At 40.1% G+C, this 17,009-nt stretch overlaps 1 protein-coding gene across 2 annotated transcripts in view; it reads left to right on the top strand.

The window, feature by feature from the left end:
• The window catches only part of KIFAP3 (kinesin associated protein 3), a 69,780-nt gene extending 53,610 nt beyond the window's left edge, over nt 1-16,170 (top strand). For both annotated transcript variants that reach the window (XM_062602280.1, XM_062602279.1), the window contains exon 20: nt 15,729-16,170. In XM_062602280.1, coding sequence (XP_062458264.1) covers nt 15,729-15,837 — 109 coding nt within the window. In that variant the 3' untranslated portion in view covers nt 15,838-16,170. The remainder of the gene's footprint in view (nt 1-15,728) is intronic.
• Nucleotides 16,171-17,009: the final 839 nt, after the last annotated feature.

A 17,009-nucleotide genomic window follows, 5' to 3' on the forward strand; every position in this document is an offset into this window, starting at 1 on the left:
ATTTTGATATGATTGCTCCGTGGATTTATCTGCAGTCCAGACACCCAGTCTAATTGGAAACAGTGTAGACTGCTGCAAATGTTCTCTCCTATTTGTAACAGAGCAGGACTGAATTGTTTGATAGAATAGATACTGGCAGTCAAATGGCGAATCCGAGTTTTCAGATGTGTGTCATTATCGTTTTGAACTTCTTGGCGCCAGAAGCCAGGATTTCCTGATGCTTAGAGCTAATGTAAAATGCATTAGTGCTCCAAGGCATGAGCCATGGAATTGCCAGTCCCATGAGTTTGAAGAGCCAGACCTTCCCTATTCCGCCAATCTGAATTGGTGTTGGAAGGTAAAACCATACGTGCTAGAGAGCCTAATTAAAAATAATAGCAGCAAGTCAAGGCTCTTTTTATGTGTTATATAGTGTACATTTCATCCATACCAAAACATAATTCTAGGGTATTTTTATGCTTACAGTTTAAAGCTAACAAGAACCTTATGTCAAGGATTTATTTTTAACCAGTTCCAGCTTTTAATAAATCAAGATTTTTGTTATAAAAATGGTTCATTTTTCTATTATTAATGTTTGGAAATGTTTTCCAAAACTTTTTTAAAGCGAGCTGAGTTATGATTTGCATAGGCATCTAGCAAGTTAACAGTAACATTTTTTTGTGAGTTCAAAGAGAAATGACCTAATAATGAACATATTTCTGATGTTTTCATTTGTTACACTTTTTTGTTACACAGTTATTTGTTGTGCCTGTGTCTTCTGGTCCTGGCCTTTTATATTAGGCTTTTTAATTCTGTAATAGAAAAAGTGGTTTGTTAAGCGATGAGGTGAGGTCTGAAGAAGTCTCTTCTTTCATTTAAGACCACCCTGTAAAGTTTGAGGTAGGTGACAGTCATGAGCTGACTTCTTGCTACGCAACTTTGAGTAATCCTTTTTTCTCCTTTCTGCATTGCTATGAGGAAAACTTAGGATATGTTAAGTCTTCAATGTCTCTGAGGTTATTTCCTATTCTTGCAATGTGCTTAGACTGAATCAGGACTTCTCCTTGCCTCTGGGAAAGCCTTAAGAAGTCAGACAGAAAGACTCACCTTTTTAGTGCCTGCATGTCACTGAGAAGCTGATCTAGTGTTGAAACGGTGTTGCTGCCCCCAGTGTGTTACCAGGGCTTGAGTGTGTTCTTCTCACCGGCCCTATTTTTTTTGGAGCCAGAGAAATGGTCTGTGAGGAGAGGTTTTCAAGGATTGCAACCAAACTCAAGTTGCCTTGAAGATTTTCCTTGTGAGCAATACTTAATAATATTTGTTTAAGGCAGCTCAGCCCACAACAGCTGTCATACATTAAGTTGTTATACCAGTTATACTGCATTGAGCAGATAGTGAGAACCATGTGCTTCCTTGGTTGTAGGATGCTAGTTCTTAGCAGAGGTGTAGGACAGCCTCTGCCATTACAATTCCACCAAGTTACACTGAGGAAAAATCAGAAGAATTGGAGCGGTGGCATTATCCAGATGTGCAGCTGATGAAGTGGTTGACTTTCCTGTAACCTAGTAGGGGTATCAGAACCATCTCCTGTGGAGTCCCTGTCCCAGGGGATACTGGACCTACATACCTAGATCTGCTGCACAGTCTCAGGCAGGTAGGAAAGCCCTTTTTTTTTGAAGTCAAGCAAAACATAACTTTAAAAAAGTTAAGGTATTTATAGGCACCTGCTGGGTTAGCACAGAGGGGTTTTTGCCCCCCATTATTTTTTAAGAGGGAAACATGGAGTGATAGTATTAGCAGTAAGAACATCTCTACGTATGGCAGGTTAGGTGGAGTATCTTAAGGACTGCATTTTTCAAAGACATTGCCTTCCCTTTACAGGGTTTCTTGAACTTTCCTTTGAAACCTAGAGACTGACTACTGTCAACAGTTGAGAATGCTACTCTCCATTACTGATTTCTGCATCATGAAGTACACAACAGCTTTGAATGCAATTGTAAAAGTACCTACCCCTAAGTTCAGTTTGCCATTTGCTTGCAGGTTTGCTATTCTGGACGTATCCTGAAACAGAGTTAATTGTTGTTTCTGGTACTTGTCAGCATAAAGGAGAAGCAGCACATAATAAAGATGTGGAAAGTTGCCATTTTTGTAATGCTGCCACCCTCACTTTAGGGACTGAAGACATTATTAGAAATCAAAATGCTTTGTTTCTTGTAAGCTAGTTTGTGTGTTTTGAAGCTTTAGTTTACAGCTCTTATTTCTGAACTATATTCTTACTGGAATTTTACTGCTGTGTATGATGTCTATAAATAGAATTATTTCAGAATAATGTACACAGAAGCAGTGATAAAACACATAAACAGCATCTCTTGTTTTCCTCAAAGACTGGGAGCAGAATGCAAACAGATTGTAAGGTATGTTTTCCATTCAGCAGAAAATACATGCTGAGGAGGTTGTTTTGACAGCTTGTATCCAGGTTTTTTCATTGGCTATGAAAAGACTTTTGTGATTAGATTACCAGCTTTGAATCATCTTACTGTCTTTGAGAAACAGATGGACATTAGGCATAGATTTGAAATTTTCATCTGTTATTAAAATCTGTATTCAAGGCTCTGGTTCTGATAACTCTTAATAGAGAGTGAAAGTTTTATGATTGTAGCAAACAAGAAGTCCCTCACCTTTGGCTGATGTGATGACAGCTTAGTGTCTGAGCTGCAAGGGATAAAGACCAGCTTAAAGACATCTTCAGGAATCTGTTGCTATTTGTCAAATTTTAATAACCTTCTTGAGACTAATTACTTTAAACTACAAACATAATAATGATGGCTAAATATCTTATAATAAAGATATCTACAGTGGTTTTTTACCCTTTGGGGAACAGACCACTTTTAACCTTTCCTGGCAATAACTAGATAATGATACAAACTTTAAGTGCAAAAGCTAATTTTTTGTTCATACCTTCATCAGAGTTCCCAAGTCCTTTGTCTGTAGCTTTAGAAAGTTTAATAGTTAGGAATGCTGGAGCTAGCCAAAATTTTTTATTTCCCTCATCCTGAGGAAGTTTTCTCCTGTACGGAATCCTTGAACCTCTGATGTAGCAGAGCTGCCATTGCACAATCTTCATTTTTACTAAGACAAGGCGTTTCTGTGTGTGTGCTCACATCTCTCAACATAGATCTGATTGAAACTTCTTCCCAGGAAGCAGTGAGGTTTGGCATGTCAAGCAAAACCAGTTTTATGGGGTGACTGTCCTTGGTGGAACATCTTTCCTCTTGCCTGGATTTACAGCCTAAAACTGTAGCTACATTTCTTTTTGCCATGGCAAGGTCATTGTGATATTTTGTGAACTAAGTATATGGAGCCAGCACCTTGCGGGCTGCTCTGCATTGACTTCTGTTAAGTTGTGTCTGTCTCTGGGAAGAATAGGCATGTATAACAAAGCTGTTGTGTCTTGGGTTGACAGAAGCTGTGGTGATGCGGGCTTCAGTAATACATGTCTGTAGGTCCTGGTGGGAGCACAGGGAAGACTGTTACTGTGACTTGCTTTATTTCTAGTTACGTTACCCACATGTAATATCTGCCTGTGCTAAATGGCCACATTCAATGGCAAGAACAGTCATATGCACAGACTTTTTTGCTTGGGTACACTGTTGAAAATCAGATGTGAATTTTCAAGGGGAAAGACATAGGTCTGTAGCCTTCCATTCATGTTGACTCCTGCAAGGTCATGTGAACTCCCAGTCATGAGCTACAGCTGAATAGCTTCTGTTCAGGTCAGGTACAGGAACAGCATCAGGCACTGGCAAATGCTCACTTTGTGAATGTTTAGCAAAATGTTTTTAAATGGTTGTATCTGTAACTTAAATTCTACATCAACATTTGTAGCTATCTTACGTGTAGATCCTCATCTTCAATTATATTTGCTAAGAGCAGTCACATGTTGTACTTCTCAAGCATTGAGGATTTAATCTCTTCCTTGTTTTAGTCTTTAAACCATACAGGATATATTGCTGAAATAAAGAACCTTCGTAAGGACTGAAAGAGTTGGTGACCCTGTTCTGGAGTATTTCTCATCCATGTCACATTTTCAGTGATGTGCACAGTTTATTTAGGAATTTGAACATTCCCTTTCCAGCCTTTCAGCAGTTAAGTGCCATGTTGAAGGCCATCTCTGAAAGTGAAAAACTAATACATTAGTAGACAGTAAAAGTGAGCTGCCTCAGGCAACCCTTTACAGCTTGCAGTGGTAGAAGAAACTTTGTTTCATGGTTCTTGGGAAAATTTGCTTAGATAAAAAAACATGATCTTGTGGGGTCTGTGCTACAGTAGATTTGAAGGTATCCACATCTCTCTCCTCATTATTTGAATAAAGGCTATAATGCTTTCCTGTCTAAGAGGTGGACACATAGCCAATCTAAAATATTTTAACTAATAGAAAAAAGCTAATAAAGTGCAAGTTATTATGATTCCACTTTTAAGCATTTTACCATAGTGATATTTCTTACAGTTCTGTGCCTTTTTTCTTTTTCATACTTAAGCTTTATTTTAAAACAAAACATCAAAATCTTTTTGCCATTGCAGTATGTTCAGCAGAGTTGTACTCAGCTTCTACCATTTGGACAGTATTTAATTTGCAATTCCCAAGAGAATCAAATTAGGTTTTATTGGTAAATTGGGCCTATAACCTTGTAGGCAGGTTTTATTAGCTTATCACACATCAGTATTAGCAAATTGTAAATCCCACTGAAACGAATTTGAAAAGGACTTAAAGAGAAGCCCAGAACCAGTGAAGTTTTTGGACACAAATAAGGGGGTTTTCAGCTTTGTTTTGTGGGGTGTTTTTTTTTGTTGTTGTTGGTGGTGGTGGTGTTGGTTGGTTTCTGTTTTGTTTTTTAATCTCACAAAAATTTTGTTAGTGGTAGCAGTCATATCTTCTTTTTAAATCATATTCTGTTGTTATAACTGCCTACATGTTTAGTTTTAAATAAGTTAAACTGAATGTGGTCAGCAGGATTCCCCTAAATTTCTAATATGGCTTTATATGGCTTGATATAACAGGGATAAAGCACACTTCTCATTTGGACAGTACAGCATTTACTGACTATTTGTGTGAAACAGGCAGGTAAGTTTCTTTTAGTTCATCAGTCCGTGTTCACGTGGTACATGTGCTTGGCATTAAGATCTTGCAACTAAAATATAGTAAGAAGGAAGCAGGAACTGCTGCCTTTCAGAGGGTTTTGATCGAAGTCTGGAACAAGCTTCTTGAAGGACTTCACCTGATTTCTTCAGATCCTGGATCATGGCCTAAGCCAGAATTCACCGTGTAGTTGTTTTCCTTCAGTACTTAAATGTGGGAGTGGTGCTTTCAGAACATGGCTAAGAGCTCTTGAATGTGAACTTGAGTTTCTTTATTTCTAGTTTGTAATAATTTGTTTCTGCACCAGTACTAAACTAGTTATTTCTTTCCCTGTTTTATTTTTTTTTTAGGTAGCGGTCATATTCCCTGCTAACTGTTGTTTTTGGGTTTTTTTTGTTTATACTGTTTTCTCAAAGCAGTGTTTATAAAAATGAAATACCGCAACCTGATCATATTACAATCAAGTTTAGGTGTCACTAATTTAGGTATTTGACCAAATTATGCTGTTATGATGTGGACAGCTTTGGTAGCATTTTTGAAGTCCAGGAGTCTGATTATTCAAGGGGAAGATTTTTGTCTCTGACCCAGATTAACCAGTGAGTTTTTCCTGGAGTTTGAAGGTCTGTGCATACTGCACCTCCAAAGGATTAGGGTCCAGCACTACCTGTGATTTGTGCATATCCAGAAGAGGACAATATTCTTCATATCCAGTATTCAGTATACGGCAACTTTTTATGTGCTTGGGTGTTTATTATTATTATTATTCTCTACTTGGACTGTATCAGGAGAAGCTTCCAGGCAGTTCTCTTTGTATCCCCCAACATGCAGACGATGTCCACAGTTGCAGCACACAGAGCTGATGGTCAAGATGGGCAGGGAACCAAAGTCAAGGAGAAGTGAGGTTACTCATCCAAAGTCAAGTGCCAGAACCTGGAATTAGAGCAGTGCTCTCCTGTTGGTGCTTGCAGTGCCACTGTGACTGGACCACACCACTTCTCCAAGGTGTGTGGTCCGTATCGTGAAGGATCATGTTGCACTTGCTTCATTTGCTGTAAGAGCTGTTGAATTGCTCTGAACAATTACACTAGTATGCTGAGAGATGAAATAGCTTGTTTGGGAATATTTTTAAAGGTGCAATCTTTTCAGCAAGTTGCAGATGCCATTTGGGAAGAGTTAGCATTGAGGTTTTAATGCACTTCAACTCTTCTGGAATATAGGATGCTTGGGCCTCTTTCACTTGCAGTCACTTCTTTAACATTTTTTTTAGTTGCTTTTTATTTTATTATATTCCACCTGCAGTTGGCCTCATTTAACCAACATGGTTATGGCTATATGTGGCTGTTAAGAATTTCAAAAGAATACCAAAATGCTGCAGCAGTTAGCTTAAGTCCTTTGGAATGTCTTAACTAAAAATACCTCAAACCTGGGTCTGTCTCTTCTAAAATGTAACATTAATTAATTCCCACGTTCTGTCTTCCACTCTTAGTCTCTCCAGATGTGCTACTAGAAATAGACTGGCTCCCTGGTTACAAGCCATCTGGGCTCTGTAAACTGATTTGCACTTATATTAAACAATAAGTGAACAGAATGCGGAAGAGTTATTAAAGCATATGTACATTACTTATAAATCTCAAAGTAAAATATTAAAACACAGTAAATGGGAATGGAATGTGCAAATGAAGAGCTGCTTGTTTTAATGAGTTTAGCTGTGACCTTCTCAATTTCATCCAAAGAAAAGAATTTTATTTTTCACTTAAAAAAAAGGGGGGGAAAAAAAAAAGGAAAAAGAAACTATAAAACTGCTTACAGAAGTATCTGAGACAAAAACAAGGAAATATAATGTTCTAAACTTGACTGGTCCAAACCACTCAAGCTGCTGTGACAGCTCATAAAACTGAGAGTAGTTTTTAACTGGACTCTGTTTTACATTGCCAGAGTGAATTTTCCTTGCAGGAAGTAGCCAGAAGGTTTATTTAGTTTCCAGACTGCTGCTTTGATCTTTCCATTCTGTCACTTCTCAGGTTACATAGCCCTTTTTCACTGCAGTAAATCTGCAACAGTTAATGAGAATAAAATTTCCTCCTTCTCACTGATCGCATGCTGTTAAATGCCAAACCACAGCCAGCAGCATATTTGCAGAATTTGGCCGCACTGTACAAAAACAGCACAATCAGTTTAATCTTGTTGGTTTTGTAATTCATTTTATTGAGCTTTCTTTTTTCAAGTGACCTATTTTATCAAGACAAGTGGTTGCAAGGCCAGACCTGGAAGAAAGATTTAAAACTGTAATAAAGCAAAGGGTGTTTTGTATGCTTTGTATAAGCATGCTCACAGGATTCAAAATTAAACCTACAATGAGTAGTTTTAAAAACTCTTGTGTATCAGTGGGATATTTCTTATGGCTATTATCTGAACTGAATATGTGCTACAAACAAGTCTCTAGTATAAAAACTAATGCAACATATCAAATTAATTTCTTTTCCAAATAGTTAAAATTGCTTTCATTCTAAAATTTAACTCTCTGAATCTGTGCTTATCAGCTTCAGTCATTGAGCTATGATGACTGAACCACCCTCTTCTCTTCCTTGTGGAAAACTAGAAGGTTTGGAGTGTTTCAGCCTTCTAGTTAAACAGTTTATTTGCCTTCTGGGGTTTGATCTTTTTAAGCTTTTATTTTTTCCAAGACTCCCTGCCCAAACCCTGGCCTGGAAACATTTTATTTTTTTCTCATTTAATTGAAGTTTAAATTTTTGCATGATAATGCTACTCCAAGGTATAGATCTGCAAGAAAATATTCCACATCTGTATCTGGCTTGTTCCCTAATATGTCAAGTGTTTGCCCTAAGAAAGCAAGCAGGAAGAGACATTGAGATTTACTTCCTTCTTGGTTTAAACTATAATCATTACTGATTTGGAGTAGATTTTGACAAGATTTCACTAGGGCCCTGTGTTGCTATGTATAAGTGGTTGAAATCTGGACAATCATTTGTGGCGGTAAAAAACATTTAAGGTTTATTCATCAGTAGTAACGCTCCAACTGCATTTGCTGTGTGCACTCTAGTAAGCACTGCAAATCCCCCAGTAATGTTAACTTTCAGAAAAGACTTTGAAAGCTTTTATTGGCTGCAGCTGTAAGTCAGAGTCAAAGCAGAACAGATTTTTTGACTCTCCGTCCCTCCAGCATCTGGATTATCATGCACATTGAGTTGCCTGGTTCTTGGTGCTGAGTGCAGTAACCTGTTGGCATGGCTTTTCTGGGCATTTGTACACAAGAGGGAACCTTCTTTCCCCACTTGTTCTGAAGTACGGAGCCAAGTTGCAGTGCTTGGACTTGAAGAGCTTGTATAAATATTTAAAAGGAATAATTCTCCAACTAAGAGCCCTTCAATGCAGGGCCCTGCATTGTGTTTCTGCTTCAACTGCTTATCTCTGAGTACATTTTCACAGTGGCCCTGGTCTGTAACCTAGCAAAGGAAGCAAGAAACACTTCTTGTCTGGAAGGCTTGTGGAAGACGTGGGCCAGATCCTGAGCTGATATAGTCAGTGACCCCAGTCACCTCTATGAAGTTGACACTTTACAATCTTACTTACACGATCTGTACCCAACAGAACACTGACATTGCTGGAGCTCAGTGAAAGAGATGCTTGAAACTTTCCCAAGCCAGACTTATTATAGTTTAAGATTAAAGCAATGTACTCCTCAGTTTATGGAGTTGACAGAACTAATTTGGACTGTGCAAGGAGAGTGGGGGAGGAAAGGACGCCTTTACTGCCTCCTTCTCAGGGCTTTTTTATTTGTTTTAGTTCATAATAAATTTTTAAGAAATGGATGTATCTAATCAGTGGATATGGCCATTTGTTGAGCCAACAGCAGAGGAGATGTTTCTGTCAGGCTTATAATGGAAAGTCACAACCCTTGGTTTCTGTTCCAACTCTGACAGTGCACTTGACCTTTAACAAATCCTGTACAGAATAGCTAAGAAACTCCGTGTCCGTGTGGCAGAGCTGTGAATGAAAGAATGCTCGTGAAATTATCCTGATGCCCCTCAAAGAAACAAGATGGCTCTGTGAAAAAACTTGAGTTGCTGTTTTGCCCACTGGCCATGTTCTGGATTGGTTGCTTTTCTAGGAGATCAGGAAAGTTCTTTTTTTCCCCTTTATGAGGGATGTTACAGAATAAGCAAAAGTCTTTTCTATCTATGTCAGTCTGAGTCTTCTCAGTACTGTATTTTGTCACTTGGCTGTCTTTTAATGTCTGGGGTGTTTTTTCTTTCAATACTCCAATGGGAAACTGAGGTCATGGAGAAAAGGAGCAACTTGTCCAGGATTGCACAGCAGGTAACTGACAGAGCAAGAAACTGAGCCCAAGTCCTAGGCTGCTTTTACAGAGCTTGGATGGCAAGCTCTACAGCTTTCAAGCAAGGCTCTTACTGAATTTGGCTAAGCAAGGTCATTTGTTTTTAGTTCAGTGCTTTCTTACTATGCAGTTGGGAAATACATATTATTTATTTTTTTTTTTAAATGCTGCCTCCCCACCAGTGAATTTTGGCATGCTTATTGCTTGGCGCATAGCTGGAGCCTGAGAGATGACACAGTGCTCATTTCTCCACAATTGTCAGATTTGCATTTGTTTATAATTAAATGGCAGAAACTGCAGTATTGTGCTGAGATACAACTGGGCACCAAGTCCAGAGCCACTGGAAACTTTAAGTCATTAAGTGGACTAAAGAAAGCTGGATCACATGAAAGGAGAGACATCATATCCCTAAAAGCTGTATCATGCACAAGGGACCTAAAGTATTATTGCACAGATTCATTCTGAAATTCGCTATCTTTTGAGCAGATACAGTATTACTGCTTAAGGAATTTTAATATTCAGTACTAATGAAGAGAGGGACTTGGTATTTGATGCAGTGTGCACAGTCACAGTCCCTGCCACAAAACTCCCCTCCCAGTGGAGCTTGAGGGATAGAAAGCATGGGAAAAAGCTTCACAGATAGGCAAGAAAAAGTCAGGGCCATGAGAGACAAAATTTAAGAGACTTGTGGTTTGGAGTTTAACGTCATTACCAGTAGTGGGAGAATCTACAGTTACAGGACATTATATAAAGAAACAATGTTTTTTCTAAGGCCTCTCAGTGTACGTTGTTTCTCCATAACCCATGGTTTGTGCTTTTACTCTGAAGGACAGAAAATTTATGGTCGGTGAAACAAAACCAGAGGTAGCTGGCATGCAGAAGTAAGTAGGATCATCTTCTCAATCACTCAACTCTAACCAAGGGAAAAGGCAACTAGCTTTATGCTACTTTCTGATGCTCTTCACTCTTTCATGCCTGGTGTAATGAAAATGGTATCTCATCCAGTGGTTAGCTGACAGCATCAGCAGAAAGGCTAATCCCTAATTGGGGGAGCAAGACTGCAACCTCTCCCCACCCCATATGGGATTATACTGCCCTGCAGTGCAGCTGTTATCTTAGACCTACAGTCTAGTACCTTTCATCAACACTTTGAAACAAACAAAAATATTGAGGGGAGAGAAGAAATACAGACTTGCTGCTGGCAAACTCCTCTGTCTCTTGTTGGCAAGTATTACAAACAGTAAACTCCATCTCAGTTGTACATCTCAGTTGTACAGGGTTATAATTCTGTGCTTGTCTCAAAATTAGAGACTGGTGTGCAATGTCTGTGGCTTAGGTACCTCCTTAGGCGAGAGTACAGCCTTCAGTATTCATCTTAACATAACTTGTTTTGTCTGTTACTTACAGGAACCTGATACAGCATTACAGATTACAGGGGTTTATGGCATGTGAGTTTATAAGGCAATAAGTGTAACTGTATGTTATCAATGGTGCCGTCACATACAAGTAGATTCACAGAAGGGAAATATTAGGACTTTGAGGATGTGCTGCATGAAATTCTGAATGCCTGCCTGGGATGAGGTAGGCGATGTTTTGAGAGTGAAAATGGTGTATTTTAGAAACTGTAACGTAAGGTGTATAAAGGGAGAAGGTACAGAGAGTTGCTATGAACTGTACTGATGTCAGGCTTCTGAAGGATGCTCAGAAACCTCGTTCAAATCCTGTTCTCTGATACTGAGGAGGAGTTTTGCAAAGCTGCAGGTACGATCAATGGCAGCAAGAAGAGATGTCACTGGGGCTGCATATTAATGCCTGCAGTAAACTCTCTCAGCAGTTCATTTAACCATGTGGAGAACTTCGGGTGTAATTCCTTCAATTAGGACTTGGTTAGGGTTGCTGATGAGTTGAGAGCTGTAGACAGTGTTTGCTCGCCTTGCCAAGGTCAGAGTACCTAGTCAATTAACAAATTTTATTACTTATTTTCCTAATAAAATTATAAAACTTGTATCCTCACTGAGTAGCTGGGAGCCTCAGATGAGGCTTACATAAGCCTTATTGATGCAGAGTAAGGAAGGAGGATTGACAGGGATTTAGAACAGGTTCAGGATGAAAATGTAGCTGAAATTGTGGCTCTGTTGGAATCACTGTGTGTGTTTACCTTGGATTTCATTTTCAGTGGGCAGTGATTTTGGGGTGCTTTAATTTTGGGTTACCAACCATGAAACTGATGGGCAGAAAAGGATTAAATTTTGTTCCTAAAGTGTAAGCTCATAAACTTTAACCTCTAAGGTGAAGACTTTTTCCAGGCCACCTTCATCAGCACAGGCAGTCATGGTCTTTTATACTACAGTCTATACTACAAGTAATTCTTGCTATGCTGCTTCATGCCTCTCTTGTGAGTGTGCAGGCCTGTTTCTTGCTGGGATTGCTCAGAGATCCATACATCCTATGCAGGGATTTCCAGTTGAACTTCAGGGGATTACTTTTACCAAGAATTTCTCTGGTGACCCAGAACTTGCCTTTCTGAGGCTCTGCTTATGCTGGAAAAATTAGTGCCCATTTTAGAGCAACTTGCCAGCACCAGCACTAGTTAACCATGTGAACACTAGTGTGGACAGGCTCAGGTGCCTATAGCATCAGGAAAACAGCCCTGCTCCATGGCCAGCCTGCACCCTGGTGCTAATTACCCTAGTTCAGAATAAGCTCAAGAGCCTCCCTTCCTGTACTCTGCACTCATGAGCAGCAAAGATACCTGAATGGGAATCACAGCAGAGGGCTGCTGGCATAGTGTGTCCTGTCTGAGCCTGCCAAGTTTTCCAGACATACCACAAAGCCTATCTAGTCTCTGAGGCTCTGAGTGCAGGAGGGAGTTAAGGAAAGGAAGCATTTTGTGGACATAGTGGAATGCTGGCTGGCATTTCCTGCTTTGAGGGGAGCACTGTTGGACCTTACATGTTAAATTATGTCAGGGCACCTTGGATCCTAGATGGGTATATTAATTTGGATGTTATGAATCGGAGTAGGTATCAATAAGTAAAGCTGTTAAGAAATCTCTCCTCTCATGCAGATCAGGAATATTTTCCTCTTCGGCATGTGTTCTTCAGCTCCCCAGCAGTACAAGCAAATTGGAAAGTTCAGCTGTCATTTGGAGAAGGTCATAGATCACGCTAGCAGCCTGAGTAATCCAAGAGGTTTTAAGTATCCTAGCATTTAGTTTAAAGTGAAATTTGCTCTGACAGGGGCTGGCAGACCAATAGGAAAAAGAAATATTTGTGCGTGGAGAAGTGCTTGTGTAGAGACCTCAAGTATAACTGATGGCTAGAAGTGATTTCAGTCTAAAAAAAACAAATCATTAAGAGAGTGCATAGGGGTAAAATACACAGTTCATATTTTAAAGGGTCTCAAAATGAACCAGCAACTGGGGTTAGCAGTGCATAGTAATTAGCTGTACTGTTCCCTGTTTAACTCCATCAGCCCCAGGCATGGTGGTAGACTTTGCACAAGAAAACAGTCGTGCTTTGACGGTGTGGATAGCGAGCACCAATTTCAGTGCGCACATGTGTGCCATTTTGAGTCAGAGCTGCCTTAAATAACTTGCAGATTAAGGCAACGGCACAAATCATTTTTCTCAGGAGTTTGCGTGGTGGTGCATGATCTGTATCTGTTACGCAGCTATCGGGATCATATATGCTTCTGCTAGGTACCTGCTGGAACAGGGCTGACTAATAGGGAGAAAAAATACCAATTTGGGGGTGAGTATTGTTATCTCAGTGGCATAATTACATGTCCGTAACTTTTCGGCAAAGACAGACTGACACTTGCTCTGCAGAGCATCAACTTTCCCTGTAGATGAGGTATAATAAATAAGGCCAACTTCTTCCTAGGAGTAGGTTTCAAAGTTGGTTGCTGGTGTAAATTGAAAAACACGTGGCACAAGTCATGATCTTGGGCAGTCATTACCCAACAAGTGTTTACAGCTGAGAAACTACCATCTTTCCTGGCTATACCCTTCTGCTGCTCTTGGCAAATGTGGCAAGGATTCATCAGGACTTGGTTTTTAAACTGGTCTCCACCTCTGAGAGTCATGCTTGCAGAGTCACTGCCCTTGGCCTGCCAGCCACACCAGTACGCCAGACTTCAGTCTCCAGACATGTTTGCTGTTGTGTTGCCCTACCCCTCAGTTACCTCCTGGGTTCAATAGCCTTTCCTTCAGCTAAGAAGGGAAGCCTCATGCACAAGTAATCAAATAGGCAAAGCTGGTATATTTCAAGAGCACTAACATGTAAAAATGAAGCCAGTATTTTTTTTTAAGCATGGAGAAGCCTTCATTTGCTTCACAGAAATACTTAGATAGAAAAGAGTAGTGATTTGATCAAGGTGTTCTAATGTGACTTTTCTGTTCCTTTTTATTTTTCTTAACTGTCTAAAGTAGTTATCAGCTGATTCATCTCTTCCAGTTTTCTTCAGGACACTAACATATGTCTGAACCATTTGGAAATAACTGATACTCCTCAAAGTTTAAACTCTGGGGATCTTGACCTAATTACTTACACATTTATTAAAAAAAATATAAAAAAAACTGAGAATGTGATTGAAACCATATTTTCCCTGCTCTTGTTATCAATTTAAATACATTTAAAAGTTCTTTGAATAAGGATTACTAAACTGGAAGTAGCTGAAGAGCTCTGCCTGTAGTAATAGAGGCCCACTGCCACCTTGTGGTTCAGCTTCGTTATTACACCTCGACCATGCGTTCACAAGGCTTTCCGCCACTGCATGGTACTGGCTCCACGGCTACTTGCTTCTCTTTGCCGTGCTGAAGGGACTGATCAGACGGATGGTTCCGTGTATGAGTTACGGGACAGGGGCATTGCCAGTTCGAGTACAGACCGACGTGGAAATAGCAAAGCACTTTGCCTGCTGTATTTCTCAAGATATCTTCAGGTGAAATGGAATGATTTTTTTTTTCCTGCAGTTTGGCTTATGACTGTCTTTTTCCTCTCAGAGGACACCTCTTTGCCTCAGAACTTCCACCTTCATGTGATTATCAGAATATCCCATGAGTGAACTACTTTCCTGAGAAAACAAGTACCAAAGACCCTTTTCTAGGACCTCATGGAAGCACAATCCGAGGAAAGTGTTTTTGCAAGGACAGAGTGATGGGACACGGTCTCCCACCACTTCAGCTGAGCCCTTTCAGTCCAACCAATTCAGGAGTGCCAGCTTTTTGCTGAGCCAGGGCCTGGGGCCCACCCATTGTACATCTTCTGGATGGGTCATTCTTTCCCAGCCCTGACTCTTGCATAACCCATGTTCCATATGTATAATTGGCAGTAATGAGGTTCAGCTTTTCCCCACTCCAAAAGCACTCTGGTTCTTTGTGTTCTGAACAGTCTTCAGAGGGGAAGTTCAGCTCCTTTCAATGCATCCTTAGTCAGGCAATAAATCAGAATCCATTTGCCCTACTGAAGTGGAAGTTAAGCAGTGACATAACTATAAATAGGCACTAATCCAGTATCTTAGGCGGTGTTTCTTCTTCCTCTGCCTCCTGCATGAGTTATTGTTGAGTATGAATATGTGCCACTTTTCCCTATGCAGTTTTTGCGCTTGAGTGTCTGATTCATTGCTGTGGGTGTAAGGGATGCTGTTCCACATGAAAAATTAAATTTGTCTCATTAGTATATAACCTTTCAGTATATGATGAATTCTTTCTGCCAGGCTGTTAACCTTGTATCTCACCAGAAACAGTGTCCTTTACTCAAGTATGTTGATGTGCCAGATATTCTCACTTCTTTATTTCTAGCAGGTTATTTTCCCAGGGGCTTCAGAAATGTACTGAAGGAAGGAAATCACATCATTCAAATGTATGTACTCTGTAGGGCTGGGCCATCAGTGGGCTGTGCAAGAAGCACGCTTGAAGCCTTTCCTGAAACACAGGTTAACTTTAATGTGCAGAGAAATTGAGTCGCAGAAGTGCCTTGCCAGTAAATCCATAAAGGATAGCATATTTCTGTCTTTCTGGGACTTCTGTTTGACCTGAAAGCCTGTACTTGATAAGGGTTGTGCTGATTTATCTGCAGCATTTCTTTATCCGTCAAGGGAAGAAGGGAGAGAGCAGTGCTGGCTAGAAGGAAAATATGGCTTGCAAAGTTGCCTCACTAAATTCTCTCTCTAGCAGGAAGAGTTGGAGCCACCAATGCTAGCACACCTTCCTCACCCTAAAAAACCCTACATTCTCTCTCTACTCTTTCGTAGCATTGGAGTTGATGGGTTTGGTCAACCACCAGGAGTTCCTGGCCGCCCAGCGACTGCCTATGGATACCGCCCAGATGAACCTTACTACTACAGCTACGGAGCACGATAAAACAGCCCACTCTGCACGCCAGGATGCTGTTGTCTGCCCTGGAAGAATGTGTGTGTGGCTGGCAGATCTATCCCTTGGTAATGCATGATTGTACCATGATGGGTCCATTGTTATGTATCCTTTGGCATGTGTAGCGCCAGACAAAGCTAGCCTTTCTCAGTCCAGTGTTCCAGTGAGTGTTTATTCCTTGGTTGCTCTTAGTTACATTTTTTGTACAGTATTTGCTCTGTGACTTGAAAGCAAGAATTGGAAAGCTGCTGGATCGGAAAGTGTCACATTATGTATATTAAGCTACTAATTTAATTTCTATTAAATACAAAACCTACGTGGCCAGCAGCTGTGAATGTGTTTCTAACCAATGTTTCATTTGTTTGACAAGACATTTAAGAAGAATGCTTCATGTGAAGTGTGTTTAACATAGACTGTTTCCTGCTAACACTTCAGTAACAGGAATACTGTTAAACCCCAGCATCTCCTGGCACTGCTCTAACACAAGGTTACCAAAGTCCAGTCCTGGGTCTGAAGCTTTAATAATGGAAAGATGGCACAGATTCACTCTCCTGGAGCTTCAAACACTTACAATCAAGTTTCAGTGCTTGAAAGCACTTAAAATTAGAAACCACACTACAACAGAATACCTTTACCATAGTGTTTAAATAGACTTTTGTGGGCTGAGGGAAGACAGCCACATCCTGAGGACTAGCAAGAGAAGAAATCCCATTAACATGGTTCAGAATTCAGATGCAGAGCCTTCCCCCCTCTTCCCCATCCTAAAATACAAAGGCATCCTGCCCTGCTTGTTTGCAGACTATTAGTCTTATGCTTTGAACATACCTTTGAAAACCTTGCTTTATCTGTCAGAAGTGTGCAGGTACTTTTATATGCACTGTTACTCACTACGTGTCATGGTGCTTGGCTGGAAATGATTCTAATTAGCCATGGCATTTCTTACCAGTTTTCAGCCTCCTCTCCACGCTGGCTTCATGTCCACGGCTTCACATCCTGGAGGTAGGTGGAAGAACAGTATTGCTGAGATTAACTAGTGTTTTAAAAATAATTTTCGATTTTTAACTGATTTTTATGCAATTTCTTGGAAAACATAAGATCTTGCTAAAAACACTACACAAAACTTGAATTAAACTACTGGGTTTCCAGTGTTGTACCTTTCTAGA

Source organism: Pezoporus occidentalis, unplaced genomic scaffold (assembly GCF_034315485.1).
Source record: "Pezoporus occidentalis ecotype Australia unplaced genomic scaffold, CSIRO_AGI_Poc_V1 ctg76, whole genome shotgun sequence".
Taxonomy (NCBI): Eukaryota; Metazoa; Chordata; class Aves; order Psittaciformes; family Psittacidae; genus Pezoporus; species Pezoporus occidentalis.